The following is a 20,025-nucleotide window of genomic DNA, read 5'->3' as shown; positions in this document are numbered from 1 at the left end:
AAAGGCGTGAAGGGACTGGAGAGGTAGATTATGCTGCTGGGTCACCGGCTGCCACCGACTGAGCACCTGTGCAAGTGCTATCCATTGTGTCCAAGGGACCAGTGAGATCTAGGTCCTCAACAGACGCCAAGATCTCCACCTCATCCTCAGACGCAGAGCTCGAAGGTTGCGGTGGGGTGGGTGCCACCCCAAGTTCCTTGGCCTTAGAGGTCTTCCTCTTGGACTTCTCTCGCTGCTCCTTGGGTTTCACTGGCTGGGAGGGTTTCACCAATTCAGTCTCTGGGATGGAGGAGTTTTTTTTTTTTCTCTTTTTTTTTGTGGGGTTTAAAGGCGCTCAACTGCTGAGGTCATTAGCGCGCAGTCACAGTTGTTAGAGCACATGGAATCTAGTAAAACTCAAGGGGAAGGGGGGGGGGGGGGGGGCACCAGAAGGACCTGACAAGGATGCAGATAAAATAAGTAAAAAGGTTAAATGTCTTTGGACAAGCCAGTTAAAGTTATAAAACGCAGAATACGAGCAGCTGCTCGAGCGTAGATGGCAGGGACAGGACAACACGAAATTGACTAAAACGGGAACACGACAATAAAACATGGCACACTGTTAATGCCTGACCACAAGGGCACTGCGGGGCTGGGTCACCGGAGAGCAGGTAGCGGTGGCTAAACCGGCAATGCCCAATCCGCAACCTGGTCAGAAGGACCTCCTCTCGCCGAAATGGTCGGGAGGAGGTTGTCCAAGCAGTTGGGAGCGGTTTGACTGCCCGGAGCTTGTTTCCTTGGAGGGATGACCAAGCATCCCACCACAACGACACAAGCCTCTTACACACATCCCCACGAACGTCAGATGACGGGACACAATGGGAGGCTGGCCGCGGCAGAAGGACTGCAGCCTTGGCTGCAGCATCCGCAGCCTCATTCCCAGGCACTCCTACATGTCCGGGAACCCACAGAAAGCTGACAGGAGAACCATTAGCAGCGAAAGAATGGAGGGACTGCTGTATCCGTTGAATCAAGGGATGGACCAGATAGGGAGCTCCAAGGCTCCAAAGAGCACTGAGTGAGTCAGAGCAGAGTACGTACGATGAATGGCGGTGGCGGCGGGCATTCTGAACGGCCTGATGGAGAGCAAAAAGCTTGGCCGTAAAGCTCGAACATCGGTGGAGCAGCCGGTATTTAAAGGTGGCGGCCCCGACGACAAAGGCACAGCCGACACCATCGTCAGTTTTGGAGCCATCGGTGTAAATAAAGGTGTGACCGGCAAGTCGAGCACGAAGTTCGACAAACCGTGAGCAATACACTGCAGCCGGAGTACCCTCCTTCGGGAGTGAGCTGAGGTCGAGATAAATATGAACCGGAGCCTGGAGCCAAGGTGGTGTCGGGCTCTCACCCTCTCTGAAGGTGGTAGGGAGGGCAAAATCCAATTGTCGAAGCAGGCGACGGAAGCGGACTCCGGGGGGCAGCAGGGCAGAGACATACTACCCGTACTGACGGTCGAGAGAATCGGCGAAGAAGGACTGGTAAGCGGGGTGGTCGGGCATAGACAACAGCCGGCAGGCGTACCGACACAGCAGTACGTCGCGCCGGTAGGTCAATGGTAACTCGGCAGCTTCAGCATAAAGACTCTCGACAGGACTAGTGTAGAAGGCTCCAGTCGCAAGAAGTATCCCCCGATGGTGGATGGAGTTGAGACGGCGTAAGAGGGATGGCCGAGCAGACGAGTAGATGAAGCTCCCATAATCCAGCTTCGATCGGACTATGGACCAATACAAGCGATGCAGGACAGTGCGATCCGCTCCCCAAAATGAACCGCTAACAACTCTGAGGACATTAAGGGAACGTGTACAACGGGCCGCCAAATAAGAGACATGCGGAGACCAACACAGTTTCCTGTCCAACATGAGCCCTAGAAACTTAGTGGTTTCCACGAATGGGAGAACAACGGGACCGAGATGTAAGGATGGCGGAAGGAACGCTTTATATCGCCAAAAGTTGATACTAACCGTCTTCTCTTCAGAGAACTGGAAGCCATTTGCCACGCTCCATGAGTAGAGGCTGTCTAGACAACGCTGAAGGCAGCGCTCCAGGAGGCATGTTCTCTGGGCACTGCAGTAGATCGCGAAGTCATCGACAAAGAGAGAGCCTGAGACATTAGGTGGAATGCAATCCATAATTGGATTGATCGCGATGGCAAAAAGGGCTACGCTCAAGACGGACCCCTGAGGCACTCCGTTCTCCTGGAGGAAGACGTCGGACAATACGGAACCCACACGTACCCTAAACTTTCGATCCGTTAAAAAGGAATCAATAAAAAGGGGCAGGCGACCGCGTAGTCCCCACCCGTGCATAGTGCGGAGGATACCTCCTCTCCAACAGGTATCATAAGCCTTCTCCAAGTTGAAGAACACGGCTACCGTTTGGCGCCTTCGCAAAAAGTTGTTCATGATGAATGTCGACAAGGTCACAAGGTGGTCAACAGCGGAGCGGCGGCGACGAAAGCCGCATTGGACATTAGTAAGTAGCCGTCGAGATTCAAGAATCCAGACTAACCGAGCATTAACCATGCGCTCCATCACCTTACAGACACAGCTTGTAAGAGAAATGGGGCGGTAACTAGAAGGAAGGTGTCTATCCTTCCCGGGTTTGGGTATAGGAACGACGACAGCATCACGCCAACACATGGGGACCTAACCTTCGGTCCAGACGCGATTGTAGGTACGAAGAAGGAAGCTTTTGCCCGCCGGAGAAAGGTGTGCCAGCATCTGAATGTGAATGGTATCTGGCCCCGGAGCAGAGGACCGGGACAGTGCAAGCGCACGTTCGAGTTCCCGCATAGTAAAGGGGGCATTATAAGTTTCCAGATTCAGCGAGTGGAAGGAAGGTCGCCGAGCCTCTTCTGCCTCTTTCCTGGGAAGGAAGGCAGGGTGGTAATGAGCGGAGCTTGAAACCTTCGCGAAAAAGCGGCCAAAGGCGTTGGAGACAGCCACAGGATCAACAAGGACCTCATTACCTGAGGTCAGGCCAGGTACCGAGGAGTGGGCCTTAATGCCCGACAGCCGGCGCAGGCCACCCCAAACGACGGAAGAGGGAGTAAAACTGTTAAAGGAGCTGGTGAAAGAGGCCCAACAAGCATTCTTGCGTTCTTTGATGACTCTACGGCATTGCGCTCGGAGACGTTTGTATTCAATACAATTCGCCAACGTAGGATGGCGGCGAAAGGTGCGTAAAGCACGTCGTCGAGCACGGATAGCGTCCCTACAAGCCCCGTTCCACCAGGGGACGGAAACGCGACGTGAAGAATAGGTAGTACGAGGAATGGAACGTTCGGCAGCATTGATGATAAACAGCCGTGAGGTATTCGACATGACTGTCACAACTGGGAAAATCGTGGTCCGGAAAGATCGCCAGGGAGGAGTAAAGTCCCCAGTCAGCTTTCGGTATGTTCCAGCTCGAAGGACGTGGGGATGGGGCGTGGTGCAGGAGACGAATGACACAGGGGAAGTGGTCGCTCGAATAGGTGTCAGAAAGGACATACCACTCGAACCGACGGGCAAGAGTGGTAGAACAGATCGAGAGGTCCAAGTGGGAGTAGGTATGAGTAGAGTCCGAGAGAAGGCGCCGGTATTGAGGCAGACAAGATGGAGATGGTTGAAGACATCTGCCAAGAGTGAGCCTCTTTGACAGGATGCAGGAGAGCCCCAAAGGGGATGATGGGCATTGAAGTCGCCAAACAATAAAAACGGCAGGGGAAGCTGAACGATCAGGTGCATCATATCAGCCCGACTAACAGCAGATGACGGAGTGTAGATGGTACAAACTGAAAAAGTAAAAGCAGAAAGAGTAATACGGACAGCTATTGCTTGGAGTGGGGTGGTCAATGGGATGGGATGGTAATAGACATCGTCCCGAACGAGCAACATGACCCCACCATGAGCTCGGATACCATCCACAGGGGTGAGGTCATACCGCCCCGAGGTATAGTGGATAAAGACAATACGGTCAGTCGGGCGCAACTTGGTTTCCTGGAGACCAAGGACGAGCGGACAGTGCAGGCGAAGGAGCAGTTGTAATTCCTCCCGATTAGATCGAATACCTCTTATGTTCCAATGAAACAACGCCATCGCTAGTCAAAAAGTGGGGGGAACGAGACGGGGGAAGAGCTGGTCACCTCGACGGCCGCGGAGGGCCAGGTTGCGAGGGAACAACGCTAAAACCGACGGGAGGCGGATCCGGTCCCATCAACTCGTCGCCAGCTGCGGCCGCTGTCCCTGGTTGTGTAGGAGGGGCAGCATCATTTGCCGACGAGAGGCCAGCTGAGCGCCTGGCAGCAGAGCGTCCCGGCGAAATTGAGGACGGCCGGGAGCAGCGACTCACGGATGGAGCGTCAGACGAAACGCGACGGGGTGGAGAGGGGGATAGAGACTTCTTCTTTGAGGCCTTCTTGGAAGGCCGAGGAGGCACAGGGATGGTGGGCTGGACCCGAAGAAGGTCCTCACGTGCGGGGTCCGTTTTGGAACGCCGGACCTCGGAAGCTGGGGTCCGGAACGTTTCCCCGATGGACGCCTGAGAAGAGAATCACTTCTCAGGTGGCGGGGGGAGAGGAGGAGGAGGAGGAGGAAGGGTGGCCCCTGGGTCAGAGGGGGCGGGGGCCACGGAAGAGGATGATTTGGAAGGGAGGGATTTGGGAGGCGGAGGCAGAGCCCCCTGATGGGCGGAGGAGGCGGAGGGGGGACAGGATAGGGGTGAGGATACCGCGGAAGGAGTGGACACAACTGAGGCAAACGAAGTGGTCAACGGCACGGGATGGAGGTGGTCATACTTCTTCCTGGCCTCAGAATAAGAGAGCCGATCCAAAGTTTTGAGTTCCTGTATCTTCTTCTCCTTCTGATATGCGGGGCAGTCTGAGAATCTAGGCGAGTGGAGGCCAGGGCAATTAATGCACCGAGGTGGTGGGGTGCATGTATGTTCCTCATGAAGAGGACGTCCGCAATCGTCACAAAGGGGCTCAGCCTCACACCGTGACGACATGTGCCCAAAGCGCAGACACCGAAAACAGCGCATAGGAGGCGGGACGTACGGTCGCACGTCGCACCGGTAGCACATCACCTTTACCTTCTCCGGGAGAACGTCCCCCTTGAAGGCGAGGATAAAGGCCCCGGTGTCGATGCGACGGTCTTTGGGGCCGCACTGGACTCGCCGGACGAAATGATGCCTCGGCGCTCCAGGTTGGCCCTGAGCTCCTCATCAGACTGTAGCAAGAGGTCACGATGAAAAATAACCCCCTGCGTCCGATTTAGTGCCAGATGCGGGACAATGGACACTGGGATGTCCCCTAGGCGGTCGCACGCCTGGAGCGCTGCCGACTGCGTGGCGGAGGTGGTCTTGATAAGAACAGACCCTGAACGCATCTTGCTGAGAGCCTCAATTTCCTCGAAGATGTCCTCAATGTGCTGAACAAAGAACATGGGCTTGGAGGTGGCGAACGTCCCCCCATCGGTTCGAGAACAGACCTAATAGGGGGGGAAGTACTTCGCCCCAAGCCGGCGGGCCTGTCCCTCCTCCCAGGGAGTGGCCAAGGGGGAAAGGGCAGGAGAACCAGAACTAGAAACGGTACCTTTTCTTTTGAAAGACTCGGCCGCAGAGCGACCTGATATGTGTTGACGTTTCATCTGCGAAACGTCCGCCCCGATACCACCCACTCCGACCAGGGGCTCTCCCCACGGGTGCCACCCAGCCTCAGCAAGGGCCACCTGGCAGGATGACCGTTGCCGGGAGTCCTGATGCCCCAAGGAGACGGGCATCTACTCCTTGGCCGACGTGGGGAGGGTGCGGCTCAGGTATCGGCAGTACGATCCCTGTGTTGTCAGGGGGCTACAACCTAGAGGGTACATGACGACCCCACCACAACGGGCTGGCTACCGTGCTGGATTTCTGGTGCCATGGAAAGTCCATCATGATCGCTGGTGCAGATGGGGACGCACTATGGGCGTAACTTGTACAACCCATCAGGCGTTTAGGCCCAATTTGAGGAATAGCGGGCATGGTTACAACGCCGGTACAATGCCGAGTGCCAAGGTCTTAGTGCACTTAGGACCAGTGGTACACCACGTAAGGTGTCCTTCCCCAAAAGGCTCGCACTTCTGTAGAATTTTGAAAAATGGAGGTCAAACCCCAAGGGGGACCATCACATGGAAGGCCGAAACGGTTGAAACTCCTTTTAGTCGCCTCTTACGACACTCAGGAATACCTCGGGCCTATTCTTACCCCGGACCCGCAGAGGGGGCGGGGGGGGGGGGGGGGGGGGGGGATGGAGGAAGATCGCGAAGCCCTATAACCAGCTGCTTGTGGGCACTTATGCCACTGTCGGGTGTCATCCTTCCCACTTGTTGAAACCTGGGAAGGGAGGGACCCGAGGGACCCAAGGGACCCCCTGCAAGCAAGAGAAGCCGAAGAAGTTGGACGCTTCTCTGGCTTAAAAACGGGGACGGACGTCCCTAATGGGTGGAAAGGGTATTGCTCCCGAGGTAGGTTGCGCGGGAGCAACAGGGTGGGTACTGCCTCCCATGGGCAAGGGGGCATGTGGAGTCTTACTGCTCAGCGATCTGGCTGGAATTCGCTGAACTGATGGGGCTAGCATGGTTGTTGGAGCAGTGGCATATGAAAATGTCATTCGCACAGGGATGTAGTCAGTCATATTTCCGCTTAGCCTCAGTAAAGGTCAGTCAGTCCAGGGTCTTATATTCCATGATTTTTCGCTCTTTCTGTAAGATCCTGCAGTCTGGCGAGCAAGGTGAATGATGCTCTGCACAGTTGACACAGATGGGAGGCAGAGCACATGGAGTATTGGGATGTGATAGGCGTCCGCAATCTCGACCTGAGGCTGGAAGTACAGCGGGAAGACATATGGCCGAACTTCCAGCACTTAAAGCACCGGAGAGATAAAGGGCTTGACATCACAGCAGTAGACCATCACCTTGACCTTCTCCGGTAATATATCACCCTCAAAGGCCAAGATGAAGGCACTGATAGCAATCTGATTATCCTTTGGACCCCGATGAACGCACCGGACGAAATGAACACCTCGACGCTCTAAATTGGCGTTCAGCTCATCATCAGACTGCAAAAGTAGGTCCCTATGGAAAATAATACCCTGGACTATATTTAAACTCTTATGGGGTGTGATCGTAACGGAAACATCCTCCAACTTGTCACAAGCAAGTAACCTTTGTGACTGGGCAGAGGATACCGTTTTTATCAATACTGACCCAGAGCGCATTTTGGACAAGCCCTCCATCTACCCAAACTTGTCCTCTAAATGCTCTACGAAGAACTGAGGCTTTGTGGACATGAAAGACTCCCCATCAGCTTTCATACAAACTAGGAACCGGGGCGAATAACTGTCACTGCCATCCTGAGACTTACGATCTTCCCACGGTGTGGTCTCCCAGGGGAACATTTTGGGATCATATTTCTGAGCGTTAAATTGAGCCCGGGAACGCTTAGAGACTGCTGGCGGCTGGCCACCAGCAAGAGGTTATGTACCACGCTTCATTACAGGTCATCCGCCCTGATGCCACCCACTGGTGCCACCCATCTTCAGCAAGGGCCACCTGGCAGGTTGGCCATTGCCAGGAGTCCCGATGCCCCAAGGAGATAGGCACCTACTCCCTGGCACATGTGGGGAGTTAACAGCGCAGGCATCAGCAGAGTGATCCCTGTGTTGGGGGGCTACAACCAACAGATACATGGCGGCCCCACCACAACGGACTGGCTACCGTGCTGCATATTAGGTGACAATTAGTCCATGGTCGTCGTCAGTGCAGACAGTGGCACTGCACATTGCATGGCAGAAAGTGCACACAGGAACGTATCCATGCCCAAGAGATGGAGAGCGAGCAGGAGTGCAGTGCAACGACAAATAAGATGGCGAAAGGTCTCAACGCACAATGGACACAAAGCACCAAGTAAGGCGCCCTTCCCCAATCGCCTCGCTCTTCGGAATAATTCTGAGATATGGAGGTCAAACCCGACAGGGGACCAACACATAAGTGCCAAAACATTTGAGACTCCTTTTAGCCGCCTCTTACTACAGGCAGGAATACCACGGGCCTATTCTTACCCCCGAACCCACAGGGGGGTGTCCTGGGAAGAAGGCACCCTGGAAGGTGTCCTGTTCGCTTGTGATGTTTGAGAAGGACAAGGCACCTCCAGCTGCAGTAACGGGATGGTTACCATTGGTGCTGTGGATTTGAGGATCAAAGGAACTGTCCCCACCTCCAACTGAAGAAAACAGGCACTGACTGTGTCCAGGGCGAGGAGCTGCTATTTGAGACATTTTAATTATGATAGGTGTGGATTTTGACAGAATTTTTGCAAAGTTTATAATCATATTGACTGTGTGAAATCACTCACAGTTTTTCTTAGATCTTCATAAGACAGGTAGTCAAGTGCTTTACATTCCTGGATTTTCTTCACCCACTTGAAAACTGAATGTGTCAGTGAACAGGCGACTGGTGTTCTGGGCAGTTTACACATGCAGGTGTTCATTGCATGGACGGCAATCATGCAGTGTCCTCCTGCACAACCCACGAGTAACCTCATTAATACAGGAGGAGGAAATGTGTCAAAATCTCTGCTGCCTAAAACGTTCCATGGGAGGAGGAAAATAGGATCTGCTTATAGACCATGACCTTAATTTTCTCAGGTAAAAAATTTCCACTAAAGGCTAGAATAAAAGCCCCTATGTTCACCCTATTTTCCGTAGGTCCTTTCTGACTGCGATAAACAAAATTTACTCCATGCCACACTAGTTTAGCAAGTAGTTCTTCCTCTATTTGTATTATTAGAGCCAAATGGAAAAGGATTCCTTCAATCCTGTTGAGTCTGTTACAGGGAGAGATGATAACTGGCGTAACCCCATGCTTGCCAAAGACCTGAAGTGCTTGTGATTGGCTACAAGTCAAAGTTTTCAATAACAAAGATCCATTTTGTATTTTTTCTATTGCAGCAACTTCTCCAAATCTATCCTCAACTTTTTCAAAGAAAAGTGGCTTCACTGGTGCAAAAGATTCTCCATCGGTCCTGGAGAATACCAAGAAATGTGTGAACTGACCACCACTCCATTTTCTCGCTCAACTTTCAGCATGGCCAAAGACGGAAACATCTTGGTGTTTAAAGCCTCTGCATTAAATTTCCCTCCCCCCACCCCCTGTTAGAACTGCCATGTTGGCACAGCCACAAATATGCATGTGTTTCATCAGTTTCATCACGGATTGTCTGCCCTGATGCCACTCACTCCGATCTGAGGCTCTCCCCTCTCCCCATGGGTGGCACCCAGCCATGACCGAGGCATCTGGCACAGTACATGTTGCCCGGAGTCCTGGTGACAAAGACTGGACAGGCACCTACTCCTCAGCATACATGGGCAGGTTACAGCTCTAGCACCAGCAATGCAATCCCTACAGTGTCAGGTGAAGGCACATTATGACCCTTCCCACACTGAATTGGCCACAACACTGGCTTTCAGGTGCAAACATAAATCCACCAATAGCAGGTGTAGAAGATCACAGCACATGCTCCATATATGGTGTCCTTTTCCGAACAGCCCTTACAGCTGTAAAATTTAGAAAACTGGAGGTCAAACCCTGAAAGGTTACCAAGTAGGTAATTAGGCCAAATCTGTTAAGAGAACTGCTGTGGAATGAGCTAAAACTGGTGGGTGCCCTAATAATAGCCAAGTCATCAACATAAAAGCTCGATTAGTTGCCTCCTACACCAGATGATTTTACACAAATTCTATTCTAGCCCTTGAGATGGCAAGGGAAGACAGTAAAGAAGATGAAGAACTGTTTCAATATGTGGAAAATGTTTGCCACAGGCAGAAAATCTGCAGATATAATTAAAGTTATACATAGCAGTGGTTACAGAAAGTGAACAGAGTTCAAAACAAAATGAAAACCAAGGTAATGTGTGTACAGCAGGTGGACAAGTTGTACATATAAATGTTAAATGTGGATGAATTTTAACATCTTGGAAGTGAAACAGATAAAGAAGGCCAAACAGCCAATCTGACGATAAACTTGGCCTTGAATTTTGAATGTGTGTTCAAAATTTCAACCATCGTTGCTCTGAACAATGTTGGTTGCGTCAAATGACATCATTTAGAAGCACGAACTGAATTTGTGAATTATCTCTATGAGCAGCAGAATTCTAGAACAAGTTAAGTTTATTTTGTCAAAATGAATATTCCACAAGGAAACTATAAAATTGTGAGGCAGATTTGCTGGCCAGTACTTAATATCAAGAGAAATGTCTGTACTGCTAACAGACACATTTAGAAGACATAGCCTACACTACCCTAGCTTTCAGAACTAATAGCTCCTTTCTCTGTGAGGAGACATGTATTGGAGGAAGTTAAAAAGAAAGGGGAAGTCCCTCAGACCCCAAGATAAAAGGGACTTATATGTTGTTCACACATAGGGAAGGCTTTGATGACAATAAACAAGTGACAAGGGGTTGGGGGAGGGGGGGGGGGGGAGGAAGATGGGGGGGGGGGATAAGGAGTTGCCTTTAAAACTCTGATGTACTCTTCCACTTCATCTTTGTCTTCCATTGTCATGATGGCAGATGGCTCTCTTTATCCTGGGGTCTAAGTGGCCTGCGCTTCCTTTATGACCTCCCCAATCTATCCCCCCCCCCCCCCTCAAAAAAATAACTGAAAAATGAACTATTATTTCTGAAAGGTAACATTGATGATGTATTGTGAGAGACGACATGGGTAACAGATAGAACAAAAGAATGACAATACTTCTTTTTCATTTATATTAGTTTTTTACATGTAGGTTACAGCGACAGACTGATCTACAGCACTGGAAGATATCTCTTATGTTGGAATGAACATTTTGGATGCGAGTTGGTGAAGCGGTATCTAACGTATCAGTTAATCTGGATTACCAACAAGCATGTAAGTTGTCAAACTATAGTACTGTAATACCACTGTCCTGTAATGAAAGGTGATAACTACAGCACATTGTCGTATTTCAACATATAATTATGGTTTACAATTTTCACAAGGAGATCATGTGTAAAATACATGCTAGTAATGTCTGTTGGCTTAGCTTTTCAGGTGGACGGTGGTACATAACTGAATATGGAGAGAACAGAGTCTGGAGTTGATGCAAGGGGCACAACAGTCCAGGAGTCATCAATGGATATCTCAGTGTGTGCAGCTAAGAACATCAGCACTATGTTTGACATTGTAAGTAGGCTAATTGGGAACAGTCCACGTGTCATCACTAGAGTGGCCAGCAATGAAGAACAAAATTATGTTTTGTATTGCAAGTTACCTGAAACAAACTGTGTGAATCAAGGTACATTACACAATACGGACTTACCAAATGAGGCAGTGCAGCTGTTAAAGACACTGACCACATTTGGGATGATGGGGTTGCTCTGTATGGCCATTCTGATCTCAGTTTTCTGTGGTTTTCCTGGATTGGTAAGGGAACTGAGGCGATGTTTCCTTAATCAAGACCACAGCCAACCAAATCCTCTATCCCCATATGCTACCTGTCCTATCCTCATAAAGCATGTGAGTTTTATGACAGTCTTTTTGATGTGCCTGTCTGCAACTCAGCATCTCCACTATTTGGTGAGTAGCAACTATTCTTTTCATAATATCGTTAAATTCCATCTTGGATTTCCCATTGTTTGATGTTACATATGCTATGTGTTGTATATTTTGACCTATCGATTTGTATTGTATTACTCTGACAACTTTTACTTTATGTAGTTATATCTTGGCATTACAGCAGTCTGGTGGAACTGGCAAAACTCCCTGCACGTACAAAAATGTTTCATTATGCACTTCACTTCAGGTAACTACAAGATTAACAACATATAACTAAAGCTCGTCATAACATATGAATACCCTCAAATAACCATGAAAAGTCCAGGATTGCGTAACAATATGTAAAGGATAGATTGCTACTCATTACGTAGAGGAGGTGTAGAATCGCAGACAGATGCTATCAAAAGACTGCTAAACTTTTAACTTTCTGGAAAAAAGGAGCAGACATAGACAGTAGCCGTGTGTGTGTGATCTGCTTTTTTATGAAGGCCTTTTGACTAAAAGCCAAAAGTTTAGCTGTCTTTTCATGGTGTTTGTCTGTGATTCTATGCCTTCTCTATAAGGTGTGTAGTAATCTATCCTTCTCATACTGTAGCGGTAACTACCGCTATGTATAGAGAAACTATCCGTGGTAGTAAAATAGGGTGACTTGTTGGTAATGCAAATGGTAAGCTTAGATCAACTGGCACGACAGCGATAAATTATAGTTAGCTTATAAAAGAGTGTTTACGATTTACTTTTATTATTATTTCTGCAATAACTCACAAATTATCAACCGAAGACATCAAACAAGGTATGGATATTGACGGACTTGTTTCAAGGGCGAGAGGAAGACAGTTACAAATGATGAAAGGAAGACGACTTATACCTCGCAAAAACATTTTCAGGTGGAAATTCACATTATTTGCAACCTTCTGCATATCAACTTCGCGTAACAGTTTTCACACAGCCGTTCAAACAATCATTGTTCCCATGTCTAATCCAGAGATGGAAAAACCTATATTGCAGAATGAAAAGCATAAACAGCCACAAACACTGAAATGATCCGCAAAGTAAAAACGTTAATTTACAAGTATCTTTAATAAACACGTACTGTCAGCTTCTCCTAAAAATTAACCTCGATTACTGACATAGAATTTGTTATAGAATAACATGGAAAGCATCACAGGATCTTAAATGCATAACAATGACATATTACTTAGGTGTGGTGGTTGCACAAACTGTTGCCCATACCTCGCCAAGAGCCTGGATACTGTTGACTGCTCCAATTATCTTCTGATGATCGGTTTTGAAGTGAACTGCAATATCCAATGTGTCTACATCACCAACTGCATTTAGATACTTCAATATATCCTCTTGCAGATTGAAACCCATCACCAATCCAAAAAGCCGAACTTGATTTCGATCCGTTAATGTTCAAACTTTCCTTTCACTGCTGCCTAACGACAATGCTCCACCCCTTTCAGGATACCACCAGGCCAACACCGGTCGAAATAACAACTTAATCATGTACTTTCACAGAACTGTCAACAACAAATGTTACACATACAAGCGGCACGTGCACATCGTCATCATCTGCTTCCGCGACTCGCTCGCACACGGCCACACGCACTCAACTGACTCAAGCAGACAAGCACTAACATCCTTGGTGCCACCTTGACAGACGCGAAGCGAAGCTAATTCCAAACAAATGATAAAGTGTTCCAGTACTACGATTGCAACTCTAAATGATTAACCCCTTTACAAATGTGATGAAACTGTACTTTTATACATTTTGTTCTATTACATCCATATCCCATGCTGTCATTGACTTTTCATTCTTTCTCCATATCTAGAAGGACCAAAAAATGAATGAAATTACATTTTCTGACATGCCTATTCGTTAACACTTTGAACATCAACCACATCACGACGTCAACATGTATCAGGAGAGAAAATCCAGGCTAAATCATTTTTCTCGAATTAGTTGACGGTCCAGTTTTATAACATGGTCACAAAGGAAGTGTTTCGATACAAGCGTCGCTCAGAGTTTTGTACATGTATCTGCATCTCTACACTATAATCTCCAGCAGCGCATAATTGAAAAATGATGTCTGTGGAATTTGGCAACAAAATCGTTGTTTTTAACGATGAGGCATCGAGAAGAAGTTTTGGAAGTAAGAAGTAGGCATTCTTTGGTTGTGTTTGCATGTGACACTTGTTGCTGAGATTGGCAAAGCTGTTCTGCAGAACTGTCAAAATCTGAACCTACACATTGTATAGCTGCAGCGTATTGACAAGTTAACGTAAAAGACTGAAAGGGAAGAACGACCACTAGTACTAAATCTTCGCGTCGTATATAAGCTTCTGTGGTTTGCTCAGTGATGGATAAACTTCGAAGAGCCTTAAGTGGGAACGATGCCCAGCCGGAAGAAGAAAGCGGCATTATGCCACAGGTGATTGTTGTGATTCACATTACATACACATGTTTTGATGACACATTTTTGAATATTGTTACATTTTCGTGTCCGGCATGTAATTACGGTAAGGAAGCATTAATGATTACATGAAATTCAAAACGTACAGTGCGGATTGTTGTGTGATGGTCGTAAGTAAGCGTAATGCTGCACCCAGAGATTTGGCACCTAGAACGAAATTAGTTATAGCCTAAATACTGTTGTAAGAGAAAGGTAAACACATCTTCCAGACTTAAAGGATATGCCCCTTTTTAATGTCTGTTATCCCAAGCAACAACGGAGAATTAATTTCCCTTACATTAGAACTTTCACGATTTTATTGCCATCGCTGCCGTCCTCTCATTTCATCCCTTTGAGCTCTCAGTTGTAGGCTCAAGATTCTTGTGGCACCAACTTATGTGCCACATCTCTTAACTGAATGAAGTGTAATAATAAAATCTATCAATAGGAATTTGTGTTGGCCTACCGTGTAAGATTACAAAGTATATAGAATTACTTGTGCTCTGGAGCATTTAGATCTGCATTCTTCTGGTTTAAAACTTAAGCAGCATAGTAGACCATATCGTCAGAATTGAATAAAAATGTTTGAATCAGAAGGTAACATTGAAAACAAATTTTAAAAGAATGTTGCATTACATTGTACCTGTATATTTCTCTGCTAAAGCTACATTCCATATTTAGGTATAGGCTATGATGGGCAGATTACTACCGAGCAAATTAAGCTATAGCACTTAAGATAGATAATTAGTCACTTCTTGCTACAGGAGCATCACTATTTGAATAAAATTACCAAATTTATAATTTTTTAGCTGTATGGTCCTTCATAATTTGTACATGAACAGATTTCGACTTTTCATCAATCTAAATATTCTTTTGTAACTCATCATCATACTTTGTGTTATTCAGGCAAAGATCTTGAGTTAATATTTAAGCAGTGAAGAGCATTAAAGTTAAAGAATAAGAAAGCAGTTTATATTGTGACTCATGTTACAAATTTGGGACATCCTATTGCTAATGTACAATTTAGGTCAAAAGTGTTGTCAAACTATTAAGAGTATGGATCTGGTTTTTATCACAGAAAATGCAAATTAGGTTGGTATTCAAATGACATAGTTACAGATTTCTAAAAAACTGTATGACATAGTTACAGATTTCTAAAAAAAGTATACCTTGTAAAATATTGTAATATATTGAAAAAAGTGTGTGACTCATGTTACTTGATACTTATTGTTGGAGAAAGTTTTTCCTGCGAGCAGGGGGGGAAAAAAGACATTATTTACCTAATAAGATAAACTTAACATTAAAATTTCATTTTTAAGCACTGTGGAAAATTATAAGAGCATGACATCTGGGGAAATAAACCATAAATTCAATTAAAATTCAGAGTATTGAAAATATCCTCCTGCATGGATGACATCAGGTGGATTTATTTGCTTTATAATTTTGTCCTGTGTGTACAGTATTTCATCACTCTTTGCTTGCTTTTTCCAGTAGTGACCAGCGCTCTCCATTGCGCTGATCAGATAAATTTCACATACCTCTCCAGCATAGAATTTACTATCATATTCTTCTTTGTACCAGTCTACAATTTCTACACTTTCTTTGGTCTCTTCAGTATGATGATATGCAGAAGGGAAATTCTTTGACAGCATATATGTTTATAGTACTCCTTTCTCATAGTGAATGCAGTGAATGCTTTTTATGTTTGATATTGATCATGTTAAAGAAAGTATTTGAGCCAGATCAAGTTTCACACGTATTCCTTCAATTTGATCAGTAGACATATGGAAAAAGCTGCATAGTTGTGGTACTTGCACCTGCCTGAGCAAAAGGTGATGCATCACCTCCTATGAATTTTTGCCTTTTTACTGCATTCCACACTTGCCATTTCGCAACTGCACCTATTCTATCTACAGTTCCTTTTCCGTGAGGTGTAGTAAAAAAGTTAAAATAGATTTCCACATTACGAAATGATCGAAGTTGAGGTACATCAGCAGTAATGTATTTGTTTTTAAATTGTGAGGTAGGTCCATCTGACCATATTGAAATTACCTTCACATTTTCAGGTATTGTTGACACTACCTTGTTAATATATGCAATCACAGTATCCTGGGAATGGGTTAAGTTGTCTGAAACAGCAACAGTTCGGTGAGGAGAACCTGAATGACACAGTGAAAATACTAACTTGTTCTTCTGCCCAATGTGCACTTTGCACCTCATCTTGATAAACATAATTGTAATTTTCAGCAAAATCAATATGTGGCAATGCAAACTCCTTAGAATCTCGACTTGGAACCATTTCCTTTTGCTGATAATAAAATGCAGACTGACCTCTCTTTGTATAGCAATGAAGAAGAAACTGAGGAATTGTGGAAATTGTGTATTTCGCTTTATCAACTTAGTCTTTGTCTTTGATTTTAATTATTTTAGAGCCATCTTCTTCCATCTCCGGAACATACCGTGATAAATTCATAATTTACAGCTCGTCAGTTTTATAGGCTTTGTTGAGACCTCTACAATTCTGATATGTCTTACATTCAATTCTGCCAACAAAACTCACTGGGTGCTGGCATATGATATTTGATACAAATGTGTTGCTGAAAGCTGGAATATTATCATGTTTCGTATGAAGGCTGCTGATGGCATTAATTAATGCACAAACATATGTTATGAGGTAGTTTGCTGCTTAACTGAAGATGTGGTGGCCATATTTCTGCGAGCTTAGCTTTCCCTATTTGAAATTCAGTGTGTTCCTGTTTTAATACCTCATACGTTTCCATGATGGACATGACTAAGTGATGAATATGAACTGTCTTCTTCTTGGCATAACCCGTATCGCTTCAGGCAGGGGGATTACCTTCATAGTCTCGGATGTTACTGAATTTAGTGTATGTTAAAATTCAGGAGTAAGTAAGAAACACGTATTTTTTTGTTTTCTCCACAAAAATTCCTGCCCCGGGATACAGGCTTCCAAAGATGACACTGCAAACACCATTTGAAAGAAGATAAGAATTTCAGAAAAATTTTAAGAGTGCTGTGTCTCTGTAACAGTTCTAGATATTTTGTTAGAGTTTTTATTTGAAGGATAATTGCTTTATGATTAAAATGGTATCCTCTGTTTGGACTACTATCATAGTTCTTTTACTGTTGCCTTTTGAATTATTTTTTTTTTTTTAATAATTTACAGAAGGGTTTTTTTTTCCGAAAAATGCGAATCCAGGAAAATTAGATTTTTTTTCTGTTGATTAGTACCGTGTAGTGCTATATTCCTGGTAAAGGACAGCTTCCACTTTTAAGTTGGACAGGTTTCATTGAAAAAATAATATTTTTTTTTAACTTTCAAGGATAATGTATGTCTTCACTGAAGTTGTTTCTTACTAATTTCTTTGTTATGATGTTTATTTCTGTTGCAGTTATCTTATCACTTTTTTTGTTGCAATTATCTATTTTTTTTTTTTTTTTTTTACTTTTTTTGTTGGAGTTATTTCTTTCCACTTTCATTGTTGTGATATTTCTGACACTTTGTTGTAGTTTCTTTGTTGTGGTTATTCATTGCAAGTTTCTGTATTGCAGTTGGTCAGTTCTAATTTGTTTGCTGAAGAAGCTGCTTCTTCTTCTTCTTCTTCCTTTTTTTTTTTTTTTTTTTTGCCAGGTGACACAGTTGCAGTGCGTTTTGTGAAAAGGACTGTTTGAAATGTCTTCTGACTGGGGCCACAGGAGAGTGAAGTGTGCTGACTATTTGCATGTCCACAAAATAGTGATATACAACACTTTATTCAGGTTGAGAATAAATGTTCTCATTTGAAGACTCTGTTTCAAAGTAAAGAGGTTTCCACTGACGTCTTTTTGTGTTCTAAATGTTTTGACAGAATAACAACAATGATAGTATCTGAACAAGGTGAAGCCTCCCAAGGTGCAGATGATGCAGATTTTGCATCAATAGAGGAAGAATTAAATACCCTGAATCAGTCAACTACAGAGGTAGGTGTTACTCCTGTTAAGAAACTGTAGTAAGTGAATTCAAGTGATAAGTTCTATGCATCAAGAAAGCACAGAGAAATTACTAAAGCTATGGATGAATACACTACAGCAAAACTGGCCACACTCTTCAAATTAGAAATTCTATCTTCAGAAGAAAATGAACTAAAGCACTCTTGCACATCTTGCCAGGCATTTTTTACAAATATCAGTTCAGCTGTTGAATATTGTGATCCTACAGTGAAAAGGTGCAAGTTTTAACCATTATTCCAAGAGTCATTTTCAAAGAAAACAATTGTGAACCACATGTCATCAGTACCAATGTACTTGGTAGACAAATCAAGAAATGCGAGGTCTGTAAAAAGAGTCTTTGGAAGACCAAATCCCTATTATGGTCATCCTGTAGAAGTAGGTAAAGTTCAAATAGTACATTCATTTTCTCTGGAAGATAAATAGGACTGTTCTCGCCAGAGTGCCAACAAAAAAGGCACTATAACTGTAACAGTTGAAGGTCAAAAAGTTGTGAAAGTCAAGAGGTACATAACTTGCAGTATCAAAGAACTCTCTGTGTGTGTGTGTGTGTGTGTGTGTGTGTGTGTGTGTGTGTGTGTGTGTGTGTGTGTGTGTATATACTGCGCGAATTTTGAACTTTGTGTGGTAACTTTGGAGAACTTACTGGAGCACGTGACATATAATTGAAGTAACGAACAGGTTTCAATTTTTACATGAGTGACATATTTTCAAAACAAGACCACAAGTGTTACAGTTATAAGTGATGACACAGGACATGACTCAGAACATGCTTTGCTAGCAATGTGCAAAATTCTTAAACTGCAAACAGAGGCAGAGAAGATCATCATTATTACTGATGGTGCTCCTGGTTATTTTGAAAATTGTTACCAACTGTTTGAATTGAGTAAGTTACTTGTGCCAACTGACTTGGTATACAGTGCTACTGGTCATGGGAAGGGGCCTTGTGATGGTGTAGGAGGCCTGCCGAAGCACCATACTAGAAAACATAATCTTTCCAGACCAAATACAGCTGTGATTCAGTATGCTGAGGATTTTACAATAGTTGTGAAATCTTACACATCCATAGCCCTCATTCTTTTGCCCAAAGAGGAAATCAAAGAATTCTGTGAGCAGAAAAATAAGAATGGTCCAAAAAAACTAGTCCTGCGAAAGGAAATCAGAAGACCCAGTTTTGGACTCAGTGATGGGCGAACTCATATTGCACGGACTTTAAAGAGCAAGAATGAAGAAATTTTGTTCATTTGGCCAACACCTCAGCAGGATAATATTCAGATTAACAACCTGAGAAGGGGGATGTTGTGGTGTATGTGTATGAATGACTGTGACTGGTGGATTGCAGAAATTATAGATGCCCTTTATGAGTTAAACAAAATTTTAGTGAACTCTGTGTTACCACATTGACCAGCTGCAAGATATAGGTTTCCAGCTGAAGGACAGCAACAACGCCATCAGTACTCACTTCCTGTTCACAATGTTTTGAAGATTGTAAGTGCTCCAGTTCCTATTGGTTCAACAGGAAGGCATCACTCCATATCAAAGGAAGATACTGAAGCAGTGGAACACATTTTCATTCCATTGACTGGCTAATTTCAGTACAAATCAGAGTGCACAGAAGTTATATAAATTCCACATACATTTTGGAACCATTTAAAATGCTTGAAAAATGAGTCTCTTACTCATCCTTCAAAACTAAAATTATGTTAAATAACGCAAGATTTTGATTTTTATGAGCCTGTTATGTGATGATGTAGTAATAAAATAGGTTTTATAGGTGTCGAAAATTTCAAATGTTTATAAAACCTGTTCAACCTAAAAGTGGAAGCTCTCCTTTTCAGGGAATGTAGAACTATATGGTATTAATCAACAGGAGAGAAAAACATTTTAGGGATTGATGTTTTTGAAAAAAAAATTTCCATAAATTATAAAAAAGTT

At 44.7% G+C, this 20,025-nt stretch overlaps 2 protein-coding genes across 2 annotated transcripts in view; one reads left to right on the top strand and one right to left on the bottom strand.

Moving 5' to 3' along the window:
* The window catches only part of LOC126469653 (phenylalanine--tRNA ligase alpha subunit), a 135,687-nt gene extending 122,428 nt beyond the window's left edge, over positions 1-13,259 (bottom strand). Inside the window, exon 1 of the mRNA XM_050096782.1 lies at positions 12,860-13,259. Coding sequence (XP_049952739.1) covers positions 12,860-13,000 — 141 coding nt within the window. The 5' untranslated portion in view covers positions 13,001-13,259. The remainder of the gene's footprint in view (positions 1-12,859) is intronic.
* A 351-nt stretch (positions 13,260-13,610) lies between these two features.
* The window catches only part of LOC126469643 (vesicle transport protein SFT2B), a 66,459-nt gene continuing 60,044 nt past the window's right edge, over positions 13,611-20,025 (top strand). The window contains exon 1 of the mRNA XM_050096770.1: positions 13,611-14,061. Coding sequence (XP_049952727.1) covers positions 13,990-14,061 — 72 coding nt within the window. The 5' untranslated portion in view covers positions 13,611-13,989. The remainder of the gene's footprint in view (positions 14,062-20,025) is intronic.

This window comes from Schistocerca serialis, chromosome 1 (assembly GCF_023864345.2).
Source record: "Schistocerca serialis cubense isolate TAMUIC-IGC-003099 chromosome 1, iqSchSeri2.2, whole genome shotgun sequence".
In the NCBI taxonomy this organism is placed as follows: domain Eukaryota; kingdom Metazoa; phylum Arthropoda; class Insecta; order Orthoptera; family Acrididae; genus Schistocerca; species Schistocerca serialis.
The sequence above is the reverse complement of the archived record's forward strand: the minus strand, read 5'-3'. Positions and strand labels throughout refer to the sequence as shown.